Source organism: Melitaea cinxia, chromosome 6, assembly GCF_905220565.1.
Source record: "Melitaea cinxia chromosome 6, ilMelCinx1.1, whole genome shotgun sequence".
Classification (NCBI taxonomy): domain Eukaryota; kingdom Metazoa; phylum Arthropoda; class Insecta; order Lepidoptera; family Nymphalidae; genus Melitaea; species Melitaea cinxia.
The window spans coordinates 7,843,179-7,866,957 of record NC_059399.1 but is presented as its reverse complement, the minus strand read 5'-3'; the positions used below and the strand labels follow the sequence as shown (position 1 = coordinate 7,866,957).

General features: G+C 31.1%; 2 protein-coding genes across 2 annotated transcripts; one reads left to right on the top strand and one right to left on the bottom strand.

Moving 5' to 3' along the window:
* Nucleotides 1-361: 361 nt before the first annotated feature.
* On the top strand, nt 362-2,917 carry LOC123654543 (multiple inositol polyphosphate phosphatase 1-like). Its single transcript, XM_045590442.1, has 5 exons — nt 362-524; nt 607-1,028; nt 1,180-1,278; nt 1,850-2,307; nt 2,569-2,917. The coding sequence occupies exons 1-5, from the start codon at nt 362-364 to the stop codon at nt 2,738-2,740; spliced, it is 1,314 nt and encodes a 437-aa protein (XP_045446398.1). The 3' UTR covers nt 2,741-2,917.
* A 12,377-nt stretch (nt 2,918-15,294) lies between these two features.
* Nucleotides 15,295-20,184, bottom strand: LOC123654699 (ras-related protein Rab-3). Its single transcript, XM_045590588.1, has 6 exons — nt 20,111-20,184; nt 19,933-20,039; nt 19,513-19,630; nt 18,955-19,073; nt 16,590-16,761; nt 15,295-15,441 (listed from the first exon to the last, which is right to left on the bottom strand). Exons 1-6 carry the CDS (start codon nt 20,153-20,155, stop codon nt 15,295-15,297), a joined length of 708 nt encoding a protein of 235 aa, XP_045446544.1. The 5' UTR covers nt 20,156-20,184.
* Between the last annotated feature and the right edge of the window lie 3,595 nt (nt 20,185-23,779).

The following is a 23,779-nucleotide window of genomic DNA, read 5'->3' as shown; positions in this document are numbered from 1 at the left end:
CCCGCCTTTGATTCGAAATTTCATATGCGTCATTCCAAACCAAATTATGTTTGCGTATTTTATAGGATTTTTTTGCTGTCGATATTTAAAAAACTTTTTATTAAAGTACATATTTACTTCGTTGTGACACAAAATAACAAAAATATATAATAAACTAAATAAAATAAGATGAAGATTATTGTCTTTGTTGTTTTGACGATGACAAATATTTTATAGCACCTACATCAGTTCTTATCTTTTATAAACCGGTTATAATGATCTGAAAATGCACAGGTAAAAAACCCGCATCATCCTTAGTTTGTGTTTATCTTTATGCCAGATATGGTCGAAATTTCGTATTAAAATAAAAAACGGCAACAAAATGAGAACAGAAGGAGCAGTAATATTATTAGTATTTTCTATACATTATGCTGATTTATTATATTGCTTTTGGAATACTGGATGCCCTTATAAATACTTATCTACCGAAACTCCATACAATTCTGTGCGTGGAGACATTCGAGACTCGATTGTAAAATTAAAAGGTAAGTATAATTAAGCACTCTTAACTCAAATTTTATTGTAATAATTAATATTATGTATGATTATTAAAATGAATATTCACAGGGTGTGAACCAGTTAGCTTATGGGGTATATATAGACACGGAAAGCAACTTCCAAGTTCTCATATTAGTAAAAGTATGAAAGAAGCTGTAGCCATTAGGAATTATGTAGTAACAAGCTATGAAAAGGGTTTCAGTTCACTTTGCGCCCAAGACGTCGAAAATTTGCGGAACTGGGAATTCAACGACAGTTTTTTTGATGGAAAACAGGACATAACGGAAGAGGGTCGAAAGGAAATGGCAGGTCTAGGCAGACGATTAAAGGAAGCATTTCCGGCCTTATTAAATGATCTTCAAAAAGGCAGTTACACGTTTCGTTCTGCCCGAGGGTCTTGGGTCGAAAAGAGTATTAAGTACTTCGTTAAAGGCTTAGGAAATAAAAAATTGAATATTGAAGATTCGAAAGCTGAAACCGATGTAATGGATGTAAGTTTTAATTTTCAGATATACTTTTCACAAAATCGTTTAACTTAAATAAATGTCAGTTATTTTAATTACCTTTAAAGTAATACACAGCCTAAATAATGCTTATCAAATTATATCTTGACATATATTTATTGACATTTCTCTATTTTAGCCATATACAACATGTGAGTCATACCAAGAGAACGTGCAAAAAAATCCAAACATTTCTGTAGAAGCTGATGCGTTCTTAAAACATTCGGACTACCTAGCGGTAATAAAATGTTTATAACAAATTCTTATAATAAAAGTATGTATAATATGTCATTCATTCTATACAAAAAAGTATGAAAATTTGTCTGGACTCGATGATGAGACTGGTTTCATTTTTTTATGCTATTTTTTTTTGTATTTTGGCCGCGAGAAACTTCTAGATGAATTTAAATGAAAATAATGTCTATTTTAAATTTAAGTTCATACTATTAGCTCGGATATTTCTTAAAGATGAAAGAAAAAGTAATGTCTTTATTGTTATTTATTAAGGCTTAATCTGATTGCATAGATTAATTTTTTTTTAAAACATGTTTTTGAAAATATCCGTCTATAGATCTTATATTTTATTAGTTCAGAAATATCAAACATGTTAACTCTCAATGAAAATAGCATTGACACAGGAATGTATCTGCCTAGCCTAGATACCGGAAGAAACCTTTGAACACACGACTCATCATAAACTGACGCATTTTATCTTGCAGTCTTAACAAGATGGTCGCCGCAAAAAAAGTTGCGGGTGAAAGTAGTCTATAAAATTTAAAAATGTTCTTACTACATATTTTCCTTGACAGACGAAAGACAAAATTCAACGCAGGAGCGGAATAGATTACACCCTCAGTGATAAAAACATTACGGCCTTGTATGATTTATGTCGTTATACGTGGTCCGCTGTTGACGGTAAAGCTAGTCCCTGGTGCGCACTTTTTACGAAGGATGATTTACAAGTTCTCGAATATATACAAGATTTAAAGCACTATTATTCAAATGGTTATGGAACACCAGTGAATAAAGTGTTTGGAAGAGTTCCATTAGGGGACTTAGTGCAAAGTTTCGAAAAAGTAAAACAAGGAGGAGGCAAGAAGATTACAGCCTACGTCACTCATGCTACTATGCTAGATCAGATATACACTGCGTTAGGACTTTTCAAAGATAGTAATCCGTTAACTGGGGCGAATATGGATCGAGAACGAAAATGGAGGACGAGCAAAATATCTGTATTTTCAGCGAATTTAGTAGCTGTCTTAAACCGGTACGTATTTTATGAGCATAATATACTGTTGAGCAGTATTTTTTTAATCAAATGTTTATAATATTTCTGTTATTCGACACTAGTATAGATAGTAAGTAGATTTAGAATATGGCCTTATGCTCATCACTTTCCAAATAAAACGATAAAGTCACATAATATTAGAGCATTATACGATTGAAATGAGATTAAAAATGTATTCTATACTTGGACGAATTATTAAGGAATTGAATATTTGTTATATGTGCAAAATATTGTCCACAGATGTGAAAAAGAAGGTTCCGAAGATTACAACGTTGTGTTCTACTTAAATGAGGAGCCAATTAGATCAATATGTGAGGAGGGTGTTTGTTCCTGGCTGGAGTTCGAGACCAAGTTGCGACCTTTCATTAACACTACTATCGACTTTTGTGAGCCACGAAGTGAACCTTATTAATCTTTGACCAAATTTTGATACAAAGAATCTCGATTACCCAATTTACTAAGAAATATGTTTCCATTATTTTATTCCGTAAAAACATTTCTACAAATCCGCTACAATATAATTACAAATACTTTTTAATTTTCATTCTGATTAATAAAATACTTTTCTTTATTAAATAATATTATTTAACACTGTTGTTTGTTTTACATTTTAAGCTAGCGTAATTAAATTGTTAATTGTTAGCGTAGTTGCATTCCATTTAAATTACGTTAATTATGGAATAAGTCTTCGAGTATCTTCGTTTTATAGCACTGAATAAGAGCGAACACAGAATTTTGAATTTTACATTAACATTAAACTTACCATAAAAACCACTATTACTATTTTCACAAGCATTCCATACACGTCTTAATAGTATTTATGTTATGTATATATATATATATATATACTAGCTGACCTGGCGAACTTCGTATCACCTTATTTTTTTCTGAAATATAATAATAACATAATATATCAAAATAAAATATAGCCTATCTTTTAAGTTGGATCAAACTGCACACGGTGTGCAAATTTGACTAAAATCGGTTAAGTAGTTTAGGAGTCCATTGAGGACAAACATTGTGACACGAGATTTATATATATTGAGATATATATATTTATATATATATATATATAATGTTAAATATGTTATTGTTTACAAAATAAATAACAATAGCAAAATTATCGATGGCGCTTAACGAATGTGATAATATATACATCAATATGATAATACAAAATAAAATTAACATATCATTAATTTGTTAATTTTATTTATCGACATACAGTTTGGTGGAATATTTTATTTTATTTAAATTTTAGTAGCCAAGTGCTGTAATATTTATATTATAGATATGATTTATATCTTTATTGATATAATTCGATACTGATTAAATATTTTGTGTTAAGTTAAGTTATAGACGAATACTTTTCTACATATTTGTTTTTATTATATGATTATCAATCTGAATAGTTTATTTGTATGTTATTTATGTAAATTTTATTTAAAAGCTTTTTTGTGACACTTTTGGTATCGTTTTTCTTTTTTTCATTACTTGGAATAAAATCCGTGATTGTGTCTCGCGCTTGGATTTGTTATGGACGCATTTTGTTTTTATTTGGCGATAGCTCCTTATGTATTTACTTAAACTTTTTAATAAAGATAATTTTATCATAATTGTATTTGTTGTAATACAAACTATACTAATTGATATTGCAAATAGTGTAGTTTATAATAGATTTAATAGGTTAGCTATACCTATATCTTCATACAATACATACATATATATAAAATTGTAATGTCTGCTTGTGATTTCAAAATATCTGGGTTTTTCAAGTGCATATAGTGCATTTTTTAAGTGTATATGTTAAAAAAGACGTCATCCAAACCGGCACCGAATCATTTTAACTCTCTCTTCTACTAACCCTTCACGATTTACTAAAAAATACCGAGCTGAGCTCGGTCACCCAGGTACTGGTTACCTTATTGCTTAAATACATACCCGTACTATTATCATGTGCGGCAATCGATATAAAAACAGGTAGCGTATCCGGCAGTTGTTGTGACTTCTGCACCAATGCGTCATCAAATAAATTAAATAGGTAATCTTTGTCAGCAAAGCAATTAATAAATCACGATTCTTTGGTATCTGTAATAGCTTGGAGAATTATAGTAAATAAATAAATATAGGAAATTATTCGTACGAAATACGACGTTTTGATTTTCGTTAAAATATTTATGAAAGGTTTAACTTTTTTCACTTTAATAACTTATTTTAGAGACCGATGTTAACCTTTTCATTCGATGTGTGTAATACTATATGTACAAGCTTTACACTGCGAGATCCAATTCAATCTAAGATGGATATGATTGGAACTTAATTGTTTGCATCCATAAAATCATTAAATTATAAAAAATAAAATATTCAAAGAACTTTGGTTTCTCAAATGATGACTTAATTGATTTTGTGTGATAAAATTCTAATTAACAAGTTATCACTTTGAATCTGAAAACACTTTTAATCTCAAATCTTAAGTATGAAACTTTCCTTATTATAGTTTTGAAATAACATTTCTAATATATTTTAAGCGGCAAGTGCAAAACTAATTAAAAGATAAAGAGCTATTGCTCACTTCTCGGCTCTCCAAAAAGCGGATTATGACGTTTCGAGGAGCGCTCAAGTAAACTGCCCCTTAAAACTTTTATTCTACCTCTTTTAACTTTGATGTGTTTGTATTACCTAAGTTTCTATTACTTTTCTGCTATAAGCACATATAGTTCTATGTATTAGCGTTTGAAGTTTGAAATTAAACTTTGTATGTTTTTCTAATCAGTATTTTAAATATTATGTTATATGACCGTTTTGGTATAAAGGTAGTAAAAGATTCAGCAACGATCATGATCGTATCCCTTATTATTACCCCGTTACTTGAGCCCAAATAAGCTAACTTGGGTTGAGATCACAGTGATACAGTTGCAAACGAATAACGCAACGATTTGGGGACTTAGCCAACTTGTCTTTGACAACTTTTTCTAAGCGATCGTTATTTTGCTTAACTAAATACAAAAGTTGCAACTCTAAAGGTGATATAGATATAAGCAATATTTTTTGACTGTAGGTATTCAATAACGTCTTGTTTGCGATATGAAGTTGTTGGTGCTTTGTCAAGTTTTCGAAAATGATACGATGCATTATCTAAAACAATCACTGCATTCTCATTCAATTTAGTTAAAACGTCTTGGAACTCAAATTTGAAATAATTTTCAAACATTTTGTCCACATCTTGGTGGTAATTACCACTTTATTAGATTCAAAATATTTCATCCTCTTTCTACAAATTCATCAATACTACCGATATGTACAAATATAATCCGCTTGCTTTTTCTTGCAATAATAATGAGTATCTATCATTGAAATAACGTATACTATATATAAGTTACTAGCTAACCCGGCGAACTTCGTATCGCCTAACACAAACTTTATCGTATGGTATTAAAGTTCAAATTGACTTTTAAGTATTATCACAAATCTTTTGTATGGGAGTATAGAAAAGTGTTGTTTTTAGACTTTTTCAGGAAATTAAAAATTTTTTTTTAGAATTTTTCTCTACGTAAGAACCATCCTCGTACTTCAAGGAATATTTAAAAAAAAGAATTAGCGAAATCGGTCCAACCGTTCTCGAGTTTTGCGCTTAGCAACACATTCAGCGACTCATTTTTATATTATAGATATATTTTAGCGTCTTTTTATAGGATATATGTACATTATATATAATGTTTTTATTTATAATTTAGTTTGACGTAATTTGTAATTTACCAACGTGTATTTAGTTAACATAATAAAGGCGCTTAGTACGCGTAACTACAGAAAACACGTCCACCATGACTCAGGCGCAAACAATATTGTCTGGTTCACTCACTAAAAAACGTGCTACGTGGATCAATAATAACACAGTCAAAATTGTCGGTCCTCGTTTGTTTAAAAAAACAGACTACAGACGCCTTAGTCGTAGTAGTAGTAGTTAAAGGTTTGAGTTTAAGTATTTAGTACCTGTCTTAAAAACTAATTGTCACTAGCAATTGAAATTTGTTTTTAATTAAATTTTAAAAATAAATAAAGTAGAGATAACAACATCATATTTAAAACCAGCCAACAAAATAAGCTAACATTAATATCTGGTTATGTCTCAAGCTGTAAGAATACTATTACCTTTTCTCTCGTGCTTGAAAACGTTTTGATAATAGATATGGAGACATAAAACCTCTCACAAATGGGTGACATTGCAAACTTTTACAACTTGACTATGGTATGTACTTAAGGCAAAAGGGTGTATATTACACAACATTTTCATAATATTTTAACAGAGGTGTGAAAATGCAACATTACTACAACATTATATTATTTTTAAAATCAATGCTTGTTGAAACTTATGTTATAAATGTAGCTGAAACCAGCTTAGGTGTGATTTAATTCAAGACTGTATGACGTAAGTAAGAGTAATATATAAATAAAGCTTGATATAATAACAGTAAGAATTCAATCAAAACAAAAGCTTAGGTTAAGTTAGGGTAAGTAAAGGTAGATGACGACACGTTGGCCCAACGGTCACGGCACTCGTTTGTGGCTGTTGCGCTGGTGGTTGCGGGTTCGCTCCCCTCACATGACAAACATTTGTATTGGCGATATAGATTTTTGTTGTGGTCCGGGTGTTTGTGCAGTCCTTGTTGGTCTCCCCACCGTGCCTCGGAGAGCACGTTAAGCCATCAGTCCCGGTTGTTATAATGTACAACTGATAGCGATCGTTACTCTTAGTAAGGAACATATCCACCAACCCGCATAGGAGCAGCGTGGTGGATTAAGCTCTGATCCTTCTCCTACATGGGATTAGGGGCCTATGCCCAGCAGGATATTACAGGATGAATCGAAAAGTTTAGGTTGGAAGTATTTATGTAATCATTTAATAGCGTCATTTTTTGTTATATTACTTTTTAATATTATTAAATTTTAACTATTTGACTTCATAGTTAGCTATCATTTTATATTTTTACTTATATCCCCTAGTATGAGTAACGAATGCTATCAAGTGTCTACTATGATAATACCTGGGACCAAAAGCTTTACGTTCTCTCCCATGCAAGGAGAGGAGACCCACGAGGAAAACAACCCAATCCCGTTCCCATCCCGAGCGGGAATCGAACCCGCAACGGTACGTAACTGCCTAGCAAGGATAAAAATCCGAGGCACGGCGATTGCAATAACAACTACATCCCCATAAAAAAATTATTTTACTAAGATTTTTAATAAAAAATTTACTGAGGTTCATTTGTTTATATAAATCACTTTTTATTACTTCGTTCCTTCTATTTTGAGTAACATTATAAATTCACATACACACCAACTTCGCTTGCTAAAATAAAATTTACGTATGGAACGACAGAACTTATTTCCTCTTAGGCAAGCGTAAAGAAAAATTTGGTGTCCCTCGAGTTTCTGTTCTCTCTGCAACTCTTTTCCTGCTCCATATTAACGACATGCTACAACCAGGCATTGTTGGATACGCAGATGACAATACAGTTGTTGAGAGATATTTGTCCAGCGCAAAAGACAACAGGGACCTAAATACATTCTCAGAGAGAGGCCATGGTAGAGCGGACGAACTCAATATTAGGGCACGTATCCTAATGGGGTGATTGCAACTTGATCACGTTCAACGTCGCCAAAACGCAGGCTTGTTTGTTCTCCACCAAACGGAGTCCTTTCAACTTGACTCCTACTTTCCTTGGTACACCTGTCCCTGTGTCCGATACCCTCGACCTTCTTGGCATGTAGTTGAGTTCTAACTTCAACTTTGGCAATCACATTGAGTCCAAAGAGCAAACTGTGGCCAGAACGCTTGGCATCTTAAACCAGGTCAAGCGATATTTCACGGTAAACAGCTTCTAACGCTGTACAAAGCTCAAGTCCGATCCTGCATGGAATATTGCAGTCACTTGTGGAATGACTTAGCTAAATATCAATGGACTCAGTGGAATGCAGAGCCAAGCGGCTAATCGGTAACTCCGGATTGGTGGAGTCTCTTCATACTCTAGCTTATCGAAGAAAAGTTGCCAGTCCAACGGTCTTTTTACAGATTGTACTTTGGGGAATGTGTCCTAGACCTGCACGAGCTCATACCCCCTTCTCCTTTCTTCCATGGGACTTACAGACGTACTGCTGGCATTCATCCCTACCTGATTGATATATCCTTCATACGTACAACACGCTTCGAATCATCTTTTTTAATGTTCATGGCCAAGGAGTGGAATTTCCCGCCGGCGTCTGTATTTCCGAGTTCTTACAACCCGAACATGTTTAAAGCGCGAGTGAACAGGCTTCTTCTGGGCGAGCTCACTCCATCTTTGACCTCGTCTCTGCTCTAGAGCTAGACTGGGGTCAAGAGTAAGCCCATAATATAACTAAAAAAATACTGAATTATTTATAAAGATAGAAACAATACGGATATATATTAACAGGCTTCATTAACGTGCTTTAAGCATTCTTAATCAAGTGTAGAGAAAACTCTGCCATAAAATAAAATAAAAATAATATTTTTTTATTACTCTCCATTTACAAAGTATTCTCCATTTTTAAATAATGGACTAAGAAATTTAATCTTTCTGTAATAATCATTTTTGGAAAATATCTTATAAGGCACTTATCTCACAGGCTATGTGCTTTCCTAGTTTAGGGAGCACGATTACTTCTAATTTCATATGACCGTTTTATTTTACGATTTCACTTGAAGTTATTTAAGATGATATGCTGTGTGGTCACGGCAGTAAAGAAGCCAACCCCTTTTTTCCCGTGGGTGTCGTAAGAGGCGACTAAGGGATCACACAGTTCCTCTACCACCGTGAAACTAATAAAGTCGACCGATGGTGGTATAACCACCCAGCTGAACTGGCTTTGAAATACACAGGTCGAAGACGGGCAGCAGCGTCTGACAAAAGGCAGCCCTGCGGTCGCTAACCCGCCTGCTCAGCGTGGTAAATATGGGCAACACAAATGAGTTAACGCCATTTTTGGCGTGAAATTGTGGAAACCCATGTCCTGCAATGGATTATGGTAAGCTGAAGTGATGATGATGATGATGATGATGATAATGAAGTAATGAATTTAAGATTTATTTTGCTTGAACAACATGTCCTTTACTCATAAGAGAGCTTAATATCCCAGCTTACAAATAGGTGATACTCGTTATTTTAATATTCAGCTGTTAAACCTTAACTTCTAATTTTTCACTAAGAAATTAAAAAAATATATATCAAAGCTATGCAATAAAAACATTATACCAATATACCAACACATTACACCAGTTTTACATGCTATCGATGGCTAATGAGTTTTTAAGATACGAAAGCTTAGAGATTCTAATTCATTTAATATTGTTTTACTACATTTTTGTAAGATCCTGATTATTATTCCAGTCTGGATTTAACAGGTTACCGAATTTAATACAGAGCGACCGCTGCAATCAAGAGTAACGATCGTTATCTGGCTTATGATAACGACTGGGACCTTTTACGAGCTCGCTGAGGCATGATGGGAAAACCTATAAGGACCAAAACTCAGATCAAAATCAAATATTTTACAAAATGAAGTCTGCTTCGAGCCGGAATTACCATTCTTCGAGATGATGTCCGAGTCGACGAGTCGATTTAATAACGTCGTCGATGTTATTAAATCGCAAGTCAAGGATTTTTTTTTCTTTAGGGATTCGTTGAGTTTTAGTGGCGAACAAGAGATATATTTTAGCATTAAAATATAATGCCCAGATTAACAACACCAGAGAACATTAATATAGTTTTACGTGTAATATTCACGTAACGTATTATTAACTGCATTTGCATAAAACGATTAAATTTTTGTGAAATAGGACTTATAGGTAAAGAATATTAGATTTTAATTATTTCACTACAGCTTAAAATAGATTGGAACTTAAATTCATTACTATATAAATTAGGATTTACTGATGTACGAATATTTATTGCTTCTTTAAAATAGGTCGATTCAATGAAATTATATAATTTGTAGATGCAATATTTTTGCAACGATTGTTTGTAATTGCCTTTGAGAGGGCAATAGCTATGTAGCTTAACGTTGCAAATTCTGAAAAATCTTAAAAAGCTCACAGATTTAATTTATGTTCCAATTTCAATTAAAACGCAAATTGTAATGTGGACAAAGAATCTAGCGGAAATGCAAAATTTGCATCATTAAGAGATTCGTTTATTTTAACGCCAGGACATTGAATGGAACTTTCAACCGATTTTCTTGTGACTGTTTTTATTTCCTCCAAACTCTGGAATATACTAAAGTTTATTTTTTTAGATTTATATAAAATCCACTACTTAAGGAAAGAAAAATTAAATATAAAATTATATTGTTTTAATGGTCTATGGATATATTGTACCTAGGATCTATGTTTAGGTAAATAGCTAACACTTCTTTTACTAATAAAGACACATTTCAGAGCTTATTCGCATAGCTGATTGCGTGCATTATTACAATAGTTACGAAAACAAGAATCCTAAGTACACTAAGTACTAACTCTTTAAAATACACATTACCCACGTTAAAGTATTTTTCAAATGGATACTTCTTTTCGATTAAGAGCCAAAAACAAATATACTTTTATCAAAAACACTTACACAAAATAAACATAATTAAGCCTCATCGCTAATTCTTTATCAATTACTAAGTTGTTAGACAAACTCTTCCGTTATATCATTTTATTATTTATAATAACAAGAAAATTTCAATACATAAAATGAAAAAAAAACTAATTTTAATTTTTAACAGAAATGTAAAAGGAACTATAAATTTTTATTCATACTATTATTCCAATCAAGTCGTTTTGGTCATTTAAACACAAAAAAGAAAGAAAAGTGACAAAGACTGGCTTATATTTTATAATAATAGAACCGGAAATGTGGATTCAAACAGACTTATTAAATCTTAATTAAAATCTTAATTTAAATTTATAGTACCTGGGTGACCGAGCTTAGCTCAGTATTTTTTAGTAAACCGTGTTTTTTGGAAATCATATTTAAATACGAATTACATATTGATAAAATATGAATAATATTTTTTGATCTTACCGATAAATAAAAAATCACGAGTGCAAGTAGAAAAAAAAGGCAAATATATATTCGATCTGGAGACATGGGGATTTGAACCGAGGTCTTCTTGATCGGTTTCGATCGGCTAATTTCCCATGTAAGCTATTACAACTTTATAGGCAAATGCTAAATTTACTTTTGTATTCTAATGATATAGTAGCCATTTTTTTTCATTCATCACACTTAACTGAGGTAGGGCACAGCAGGAATTTCCTGCTCAAAATATGGAGCAGCCCGACTGGGGTAGTACCTCGACCTTACAGAAGATCACAGCAAAATAATACTGTTTTCAAGCAGTATTGTGTTCCTGTTGGTGAGTAAGGTGACCAGAGCTCCTGGGATTAGGGATTGGGCCGGCAACTGGGATTAGGGATTGGGCCGGCAACGCGCTTACGATGCCTCTGGTGTTGCAGGTGTCTATAAGCTACGGTAATCGCTTACCATCAAGTGAGCCGTACGCTTGTTTGCCGACCTAGTGACATAAAAAAAAAAACCTATAAAATTTGAAATTTATCATGTAAAAAAATGTATCTGGCCAGTTTTAATCTCTTAGTAATGGATGTCTGTTAAAAAAATATATAATTAGAACCATCTAGTGGCAGTCGAGGCAAAACATGAATACTAGATACTCTTCCAGACAAACCGTGACCAAGATTTATTTTTTATCTACTATATAATAAATGAAAAAACCAATACTTCCATTTTTTTAACATAAACTTTACTAAATATTTTTACCCTTTTGACTTACCTTACCGATCGATGTCACTATTTTCAAAAAGTTTAGAATTTTTTTTGTTAAGCTCCTTGACTGTTATTATATATACTTGTACAAAACCTTAAACAATACATTTAGTTTATAAATGCTTCTTCTTCTAATTCTTCTTGGTGTGGTACACAGAAGTCTAGAGTAATAATTAGTAACTATAGAAAATATTTACCTTTATTTTACGCATTAGGAAGAATGTATGGTATTCATATGTAAAGGATGTAAGTCATTCGTAAAAAAACTCTTCGTACTCAATGAAAAGCCTGTGTCAAGATTTACCAACATACACGACACAAACGCCCAGGATACTGACAATGATCTTTATGAATTAAACTTTACTTCTTTATGAATAAAACTGACTACTACTGAGCCGTAATTAAAAAAAAATAAATTGTTGTATATTCATTTACGGCTGATTCTTGAACAAAATTTATCAAAATATATAAATTGATAACATTAAAACTTTCCGGCGATAGTAAAGGGAATTGTTTATATTAAGACCGAATATTCAAATAGTAAAACAAATATGTCATGACCGTAAATCTTTTACACTGTTTATACTTTAAATAATTCCTTTATTAACGCACAACAAATATAATAACGTACATTTATTAATACATCTAACGGTTATTATTTCAGCATTCAGTTAGAGAAAGCATTTATTCAATCATACATTTCAATCATAGTAGATACAAATTAAACATTTAATAAAACAGTCGAATAAAGCCGAGATACATTCACAATAAATTGTTAAGTGTTTTTTCACTCAATTGAAATACCTAAAAATTATATATTTATATAGGTTTTAGAAATGTTTCTTGCTTAAAATAAAACCAGATTAACTGTTTTTTTTAATGCTTAAGAATTTACTCTATTAATTTTTTGATTTTGCTGAATTGAAATGAAGTTTCATACAAAAGATAAAGCGATCGATATCGCGAGATGTAATAAAATTGTTTTGTTTCACAAACAATAAACTATAATAATGAAATAAAGTAATTAGATACTAAAGCCATTTACTACGATATGCCATTTCATGCCCTGCTAAGACTCAACACATTGCTAGATATATACGCGTACCTACTTTCAATACTTTTCCCGATACATTTCATTACAATCTACCTTTCATTCCACAAATACCCTTTTGTATATTTTATTTTGAAATAGATGTAAAAGGTAATAAATAATGTCGAATTGACTTTCATTAATTTAAGTATAGGCTAAGTGCAGACTGCAAACAAGGATAACATTTAAACCATGTTATATTTATATTAAATATAAATTGAAAAGTTTTACACATGTCTGACTTTTGTGATTAATATTATACAATTAGTTTTCATCAAATATTTTAAATCTGCAACATATACATGTTAGTGATATACTTATTTTTATTTTATAAATAGTTTAAATTTTTCATTTTAAATTTCTTTTAGAATAAAACCAATGTACACGGTTCGAGATACCTTAAACGAAACGTATATAGTCCACAGTATAGAGTAGACAAAATTTAAACAACTAATATAAACATACTTATTCTAAGAAATAATGTGCTCAGGTATCAACATAACTTGATATATAAATTGTATTGTCTATGTCTTCTACACAATAATTCTAACAATACCTCAACGTGATAGATACACATTGAACACTAGATAATACGTCCATATAAGATTTATAATGATTTAATGACAGCAGTTACGAAGTAATTAATCATAGCTATAATATATTATGCCTGATGATTAAACGAATTCGATCGAGTAAACACCTATCGTTACATCAATTATATAGCATAGTAGGTAACAAGAATACAAACCGACTTCACAGTGAGTAGATATAATACTATACAGTTTCTTTATACACTGATGAAACATATTTACAATCGCTATAACGTTTAGCAATATAGACAGACGTCTGTATGTTCGTACGCCAGGCCAAGATCGTTTTTTTAAGCTTTTTTTTCATATTAATATGCATTTAAAACACTGATGATTAATATGTTCATAATTTCTAAATTACATTTATTTATGAATTATAACATAGTACAATTTAACATTCACTAATTTTTAACATCTAATAACTTGCAACGAAATTTACTTTTTATTGACAGCAAATAGACACATTTATCTCAGCAAAAAGATTGACAAATTAAAAATAAAGGCTCTTAAACTATTGTAGATGAAGTTACATATTTTACGCAACAATCTAAGGCAAAGAAATATACAATAAGTAAAAAATTAAAATTGAATAATCACAAAATCACCTTATGACCCCTTTTTTACTTTATTTCTAAAAATATTTTGCGCTTTAGTAACGGTTTGTCTGTGTTTTTGTAATTATAAGCTGTAAATTCGACTTTGGTCCAAATTCCACAAGTCTATTTTTAAAATCTTTAAAAAACATTAACAGCTCCAAAAGTATATTTTACGTCGACGCGCAAATGATTATTTAGCACAACTTAAAAACAATCACAGACAACAAATCGTTGTAGAGCTTGTATTATTAAAAAATAAATGTCCTCAAATTAATTATACGCTGAAATGAAATAGAAGCAAAAATTTAAAAGCGTTTTCAAAAAAGAATTTACATCTATAGAATAATCAGATCCCTACTCCAGCTCGCGATAAACACTAACATCTAAATGAATAATACTCACACTAATAGTTAAACATTTATGATTAACAATATTCCCAATAAGATTTAATTTCTAAATTTTTTTATTGAACTTATTTAAAACAAATACATAAAATTGAATTGAAAGCTTTGCAATGTAGAAACAATTACGATTATTATTCAAGGCGGTTACGACGGTATCATACGAATAAAATAAAAACGGACGAGATCTTGGCGCATTCAGGAACTCTTGAAATACTTTTTGATTAATAATTACTTAACCATTTACCAAAAAAGTAATTCCTTTAAAATAAATTACATTATTGGGCCACATTTCACACAAAAAAGGTGCTGAATAGTCGATTGTTATAAAATAAGTTGTAATACTTCAAGAATAATTGATAAGACCGAACGGTCCTCGGTGTCAATTCCAGACGTATATGTGTGACCGAGGTAGACCCATACGTTATCTGTCAGTTAGAGCGTGTCCTATTAACAGTTGCAAGCGGGGTTGTTGTTGCCCTGCGGCTGCTCCGTAAGGCGCTGTCCGCGAGCGCCGCCCGCGAGCATCGCCGGCTCCGAGTCCAGGCTCTCCGACATTTTGTCGCAGATTATATCGACCAGTCGTTCGAACACCGTCTAGAAATTGTAATAACCTTTCAGAAAATATACCTTATCATATTTATGTAGGTGATTTTATCTTATATTATTTCATAAATTATGCTTTTAGCTAACCCCGGCCTCTGTACGGATACATTTTTTGATAATATTTAGTAGGTATATCTAGTTTTTGTTTTGTATGTTTCTATTTTAAGGCCTGTTTCACCTGTTGGGGTTATCGCTATTTGACGGATGATAATTAATATGAAATATACGGGATATACGGGAATATACGAATTTTTTAAATTAAAAGAAGAATATATATAATTGTATGCATAGATTATTTTGTTTCATTTTCGTTTACTTAACTTTTATATCAGAATATACATTGCGTAGGCGTGTTCTAATTGAATTAGGTACTCGTAATGTAGGAAAGTGCTTACGCTCTTTTGGTGATTTAATTTATTTTCCAATAAATTTCAGGGCATGTCACATTCTCATGTAAACCAATAAATGTACAAATAAAAATTAAATTCTGTTCGTTTATAACCTAATGGATTTTGGCATTTATTTCGATCGATTCGATAAATTTATTAAGTATTGGTAAAATTTTTGAATAATGTTTGTTTGAATGTTAATGGAGCTTAAAATAATATATTTGAGAGCAATTGAAGACTATTTTTCATATCATCTTTGAAGGAATTCAAACAATTTGAAAACGACAACTTTTATATGCAGTAGTGGGTAATTTATTTGATGCCGGACATCACTACTGGGTATAAACAACTTTAGCAATGACACAATAATAGTTACAGCTGCGTTTTACTTTCTCATGTCACGTTAGCTATGAAACCTATACATTAATACGCGAAGCAAAAAATTTGTACCCCTTCTTACGAAAATTGTGCGGACGGAGGAGTATGAAACACAATTATAGTTTATATAGAGAAGGAGTGCAGAATGCTAATATTTTTTTCTAAATTATGCATAAAAACACGCATATATATTGTTATGTTTATTATTGAAAAAGTATAGCCTTTGACAACAGAACCTTAATAATGTTTAAACTTATAATTTAAATTAACTATCGTCGAATTTCGACCACTGGGCGACCATTAGTTTAATTTAATTACAATAACATGAAAATGATATTAGTTTTTGAGTCAACTAATGAGAGTTATGCTTACCTTAACATTAATATTTTCTTTAGCACTGGTCTCATAGAACTCAACGCCTAGCTGCTCGGCCAGCTGTCTGCCGCGTTCCTGACTAACGACTCTTTCTTCTTCCATGTCGCATTTATTTCCAACCAAAATAACTTGTGCATTATCCCAGGAATACGTTTTTATCTGTGTAACCCTGATGAAAGGAATATAAATTATTAATATGTTACGACTCATAGCGTGTGAATCATACATATTTATTTCATTTATTGTAATACCAAAACTCATATAATGAAGCGTACAGCTTATAGCAAATACCAATTACTTATAGTATAATTAAATGCGCAGAATTTATCATATATTTTACTAGCTGTGCCCGCGACTTTGTCCGCGTGGAATTTAACAAAAAAGTTATTGTTCAGTTCGCATAGTTATAAAATAAATAACGTTTTTTTAAAAAAGTAGCCTCAGTTACTCCTTATTTTATCAGCTATCAGTGAAAGTCCCATCAAAATCGGTCTAACCGTTTCAGAGGTTAGCCGGAACAGACAGACAGACAGACAAAAATTGTAAAAAATGTTAATTTGGTTTATGTACCGTGTATAAATCCATATGCTAAAAAGCGGTTATTTTAGTATTACAAATCGACACTTCAATTTTATTTATTTCTATAGATTTTATAACTTTATTAAGTACGTTAAATTAAAATTATATTTAACCTTTAATCGAAACGGGATGTCGCTATCCAAAAGGGTTCATATTAGATTATGACTTGTGTAAAAAAGGTGACTAGACTTGTTGCCATTTTATTCAAAAATGTTAAAACACAAATATACTTGCTGTGCTCTGCGGTCAAACCGCGTTAATTTGAGAAAATAATAGCCTATAGACTTCCTTGGTAAATGGGCTATCCAACAAAAAAAGATTTATTCAATTTGCAACAGTAGTTCCTGAGATTAGCGCGTTTAAACAAACAAATAAACTTTTCAGCTTTATAATATCAGTATAGATTATAAAATATAAACATATTCATATAATGATAATGTCATTCCGTCATAAACATTTTTTTCTTTAATTGAAACTTAGACATTGTCAAGTGTCATGATATTCATTATCAATTATTATTGCTTTTAATTTAGTTATAGATAGTAAGTAGGTTTAAGCATTAATCAAACAAGATTAGACTAAGATTAAGACTTGTAAGAAGTGATCTAATTATAACACAACCGATATATAAATAATAATACATTTTTAGCTTTTATCATAAAATGTAAAAATATCGAACTTAAAAAGTTAGCTAATAAATAAAGCATCTTGACAAAATTATAAATAATTTCCAACGACTCGTTTAAGCTTTTAATTTCTATCGACTTCGTATCTATATTATAAGAAATTCAATACCATATAATAAAAAATCTGAAACGATTCACGACACTCCCAGACGGCTAGCCATGGTGACCTATATGTCTATGACCTATTAGGACGAGTAACAGAATATTCTTGCCAACTCGACTAGACCATTAAAGCACGACGTAAATCCGTGAATGGATAGAAATACTATAATTTAATTGTATATATGGATTACAATGAACTGTGGAGGTTATTTAAAAAGAGCAAATTTAAACTCTCATTCAATAAACAATGAATGAAAACCTGTAATCGAATAAAGTCACCTCGGTTACAACTACGTTAACTATTGTGGTTACTGAAGCTCTGTGGGTGGTTTGGTTAGTGTGGTAAGGTTTGGTTAGGTTGGTAGTGGTGTAATGGTTTTATTATTTTAACTTTCACTATTTTTTATATGATGATACTATGAAAAGCAATAACCATTAATATTTGTATAGGGCATATGTTATGTATTGTGCGTTACGAGAACTTACACTGATTATTTTATATCGATCTAACAATATTGTAAGGTACTTATACAGAATTCATACCGGATGATATATAATATACAACTAAATTGAATACGCAATAAACAATTTCATTTTTACTATTTACAGTTTAAATGAAAGAAAAACATAAGGCTAATGACAAAATAATACAAATATTTAAGGGAGTTAATGTGGTCAATGCAAGTAAGTTTTTTGAACCAATCAATAAAAGAATCAGAACGCTTTTTGCACTAAGTATAGCCGTTCAAAATATTCATTTTTAAAATCTTTAATAATGATTTCACTACAACATTATGGAATAGAATTAGGATCATCTACTATGTGAGAGACTCCATATAAATTAAGTTTTAATAAATATAAAAAGATCTTTTTTTCTTTTATCAAGGATTATTTAGGTAATGAGTTTGTAAATATCTGTACGCGATTTGTTAATAATTAATAATTGATATAAGTGTAAAGACAGTAAGTATAAAACATTATGTAATCAAACTTACCAATCTTGAACGCTATTGAAGCTTTCTTCGTTTGTTATATCGTACATAAGAATGAAACCCATTGCCCCCCTGTAATATGCCGTAGTGATAGTACGGTAGCGCTCTTGACCTGCAGTATCCTGAAAATACAAATACCATAAAGCTATACATTATTTTATTTCATTTAACCTAAATATAACAATATTCAAATCTTAAATGATTATACTCGTATGCCTTTAAGTCTTGAAATCGGTTGACTTCGAAGATTAATTGCTATGTTTGTATATGAGTTTTAGAATAGTCATCTATACAAATAAATAAAATTGAAGTGTCTGTTTTTAATATTAATATAACCGCTTTTTACTCAATGCATACATCCGTATGTTCATATACCAAAATAACATTTTTTTACAATTTTTGGCTGCCTGTCTGTCTGTCTGTTTGTTCCGGCTAATCTCTGAAACGGCTCAACTAATGTTGACGGGACTTTCAATGATTGAGATGGATAAATAACTCTCGGAATGTATGTAAAAAAGTAATGTTATATAGATGACATTGATGTCGTCATTTTGAACTTACCCATATCTGAAGTTTTACGCGTTTGTCGTGACGGAACACGGTTTTGACCTTGAAGTCAATCCCGACGGTCGACACGAAAGCTGAGGTAAAGGAGTCGTCAGCGTACCGAAACAGAAAACTGAAAACGTGAATATATCTTAAAACACAATGAACTCGTCGTTAGAGTATTAAAAACTCCATAAAAATATGTTATATTAGAGAGACCTATAATTATATTATCATATTTTTATCAAACGTCACTATAAATGACGACCTAGATATAGGTCGTATTTTAAAAGCTTTTTCTGATATAGTTGTACTATACGAGCAAACTGTAATAATATTTGGCTACAATAATAACACAATTATAAATACAGATTATTATAGAACTTCAAAATTATTTCATATTCTTAAAATAACAACACAAGCTAAAAAGTGTACCTTGTCTTTCCTACAGAACTGTTGCCTATGATGAGCAGTTTGAACATGTAATCAAAATTTTGATCAGCAGCATCCTTTTGCCATTTCATATCACCACCGCCACCCATCTAAAACAAATATTACGAAATAGTAATTTTTTTAAATATACTTTTTGACCTCAAATACGTGTTGAATATACCTCTCTATTCTTATGATTTTCACAATTAGAATTAGTTTTATCCATGTTTGTGTGTCAAAAACTAACGCAGGACTGTTATCGCTATTTGTAAGCGCGACATGTAAGTACTACATTGTCACAGAAACAAGCGATACAATTATGCGTTAAATATTCATGTATTCAAACGAAATTATTCTTTATTTCACTGCACTAGAGGTTAACAACACCTCATCCTGGTACAGATAGTGTGGCCTTATCTTATAACGGTCTATTGCAAAAGGGTGTTTATTTTAAATGATGTTGGGGATATTTTTGCTTATCATTCATGAATTTAAAAAAAAGAAAGAAGTTTGACAAAAGTCCTACCTATTTAGGTACATATAATATTACAGGATAATAACAACAAATATTTTCAGAGCAGTGTCGAATATAGATAAAACACAAACAAGGCACAATTCCTATAATCATAATTTCCTTCCTATCAATACATTAAATAACAATTTTCAAATGTAAGTATTTCAATAAATTCGACACATACATTTAAATAAGCATCATTAATCATAATATGTAGATATAACCAGTATTTGTGTTTAAATCACTTTTTTTTTTCAACTCAATTACTTTTGTAAGTAAATTAAAAACCAAAAAGTATGACCTTATTTTTTTTCTTGTATATAATAATTATATATGTAAGAAGTAGGAGGTCGTCAGACTGGTTACTTACAATGTAAGGTAACACAAAATAGTTATTAGTTAACGGGGAGGGGGACGAACTTCTTAGCATTCGATGGATTCAACGTGCGGGCGCCCTTTTTTAGTAACAACCTCACAATTACTCCACATAAAACATATATCATTTTATAGATAATTGCTTACTCTATCCATCCACATCATCAGGCATCCACAACTAAAAAATTTATAATCGCATTTATTTTTTTTTATTTATTTATTTTACACTTTATTATACACCACAAATATATTACAAAAAAAAGCATAAAGATAGTTACAGACAGTGAAGTACGATGGGCGGACTTATGGCTAATTAGCCATATCTTGAACGTAAATTGAAGATAACAATTAAGTGAAATGATGAAATGTTTTTGTAAATTAATTAATTATTAAAATTATATATTTGACGGCTTTAATTTTTAAACAACGTCAACATGATTGACGTTCGTTGGTTATTTTATTTATTTAGTGCGAATTATTTGCATGGGTATTGCTAGTTTATATATTACTAGCGACCCGGCCCCGGCTTCGCACGGGTGCAATGCTGATACTAAATATACTACAGAATGTCTTTATTTATAGTGTGAAGCTAACTTATAGTATGGTTATTAACATTATAACAACATTCAAATATGCTTCGTTAAATTACACTTTGTTACAAAATTCGTTGATGAAATAAAGGTTCACTGCTCGTTCCCCGTAGGTGATAGCGTGATAATATGTATCCTATATGTTGACACGACTTCTAAATAATATTTGTGCCAAATTTGAAGTAAATCCATGCAGTACTTTTTGAGTTTATCCCGGACATACATACAGAAAAACAGACAAACAGACAAAAATTGTAAAAACTATATTTTTGGCTTCGGTGTCGATTGTAGATTACACCCCAAGTATTCTTTTAAAAAAATATTCAATGTACAGTTTTGTATTTCCTACCATTTTATTATATGTATAGATATTAAGATTACAGAAATATAATCATTCTATTGAAATCATAACATTACAAAAGATTCTGGCAATAATCTGCTTTCATTTCGTATTTCATGTCAAAATGTTTTAAAGCCTACCAAGTGGCGTTTAAATTTTTACATTCTTATGAAATATTTTAGCCAAAGTTTTTAAGTATTTTGATAAAAAGGCAATTTTTTCTAATCTTTGCCAACTATTGTTGTATTAGTAGGACAATAACAATAAATTGAGCTGTAGCGAACTCTTACGTCACTCAAAGATACGATTTTCCAAATGTCCGGTTTCACGTTTCCTCTTTTGTAGCTTTATCTATAAGATGCTGAATCAGTCAACCAACGCGTTTATATAAAAAAATTTTTTCGGAATAATGTTGTTTTCAAAGGGGAAAAAATACACAGTATTACTATCAAAATTGTATGTATAAAAACATATTAGTCACTTTAGAAACCTAAGATTAACTAAATTAAATAAAAACATACAATTCAGTGTTAAAAAAAAGAAACGGAAACAGAGAACGAGGGATCCGTTATCGTTTAATTTTTTATAAACCTTCTCCTTTACCTTTTCGCTTTGTTTTCAATTTAGTAAATAATACAAAGAAGTAAAAATACAACAAAGAAATCTAATTTTCTTTCCGTTTTCACAGTTGCGAGAATACATAAGCAGTTTGTAATAACAAAATTTGTTCAAAAGAAATGGAACATGTTTAACATTTTGCGCCCTTTAAAAATAAGATGTATTTTCCTTAAAATATAATTATAAATAAAAAAGATTGTCCAATACATAATATATTCTGTTTTGAATTTAATAGTTTGTAATGTAAATACTTCTTATATTCGTATAAAATGTTCATATTTTTTATACCAGCGATTGTGCATCCGAGCCGAAATTTACGCCACGTAGGCGAGCTTTGCTCTCGACTGAATCGAATAAAATACGTTGCCAGAATTACCTTATTACGTTATATATTTATCATATTGGTGCAATTATATTTTCATGAGTTAATAAGAGAAACTAACCTTTGAAAATTAGACTTTTATCAAATATTACTTTAGTTAATTTGAATTAGCTTTATAAATCAGAAAAAAGTTGTTTATTTAATGTTTTAACACAATAAATATATTATTGATCTTACTAGCTCAGTACAATTTTTAATAGCTACTTAAACAAGCGAAATCTCTATGAAAAACTCCCCGATAGGACAAGGAGCTGTCTTAGTTTACCACAGACAACGTAGGTGAAACTTTTACAATACTTATAAGTTGCATGTCTACGTACCTTTATTAGCTCTTGCGGTCGATTGACAAGACGACGTCAATATTTATATTTTATCGGTTAGGCTCTTTCAGCGATGTAACTGTAGCACGCTCTCTACCTTTCTCTCTTTTACATTCGTATCACGCAACGGAAACGGGTGCCAGCCTTAAACACGTTTATTGATTTCTGCTACTTACTCTGTATCTTTACGAAGTGTCACTCTGCAAATACGTAATTCATTAGTTAAAAAGAAAAAAAATTACCGTGAAATTATCAATGTGGCCGAGTTAGGGGAAAATCGATAATTGGAGTACTATTTCGTAACTAAGGCTTGTAACACTTACACTTATTTATTGTATTTATTTCTTGTTAAACTAATTAACGGAGTATGATATGCGTCTGATAATAAATATTAGGTTCTTTTGTTAAATTCAACACAGGAGTAGCAGTGTTTCGCGCTCACAGCTGTTACCTCCGTCCTGCTAGCTTTTCACTGTGGCAAGGGAGTGGGATGCAATTTCAACATGGCGGCGCGATGCGCGCGCAATCTGCTCGAGCAGCCTGTCAACAACAAACCTATCCTTTTAACAAACCTGGAACGAGAGCCACAAATGATGGGGTGCTTATAATATGCGGAAGTTAAGGAATTACGCTTTGTATTGAAAATAAATAGATGTTAATTTATTTATAAGAAAAAAAGGTAAAATTATGACTCATATCTTAAACGTTTTT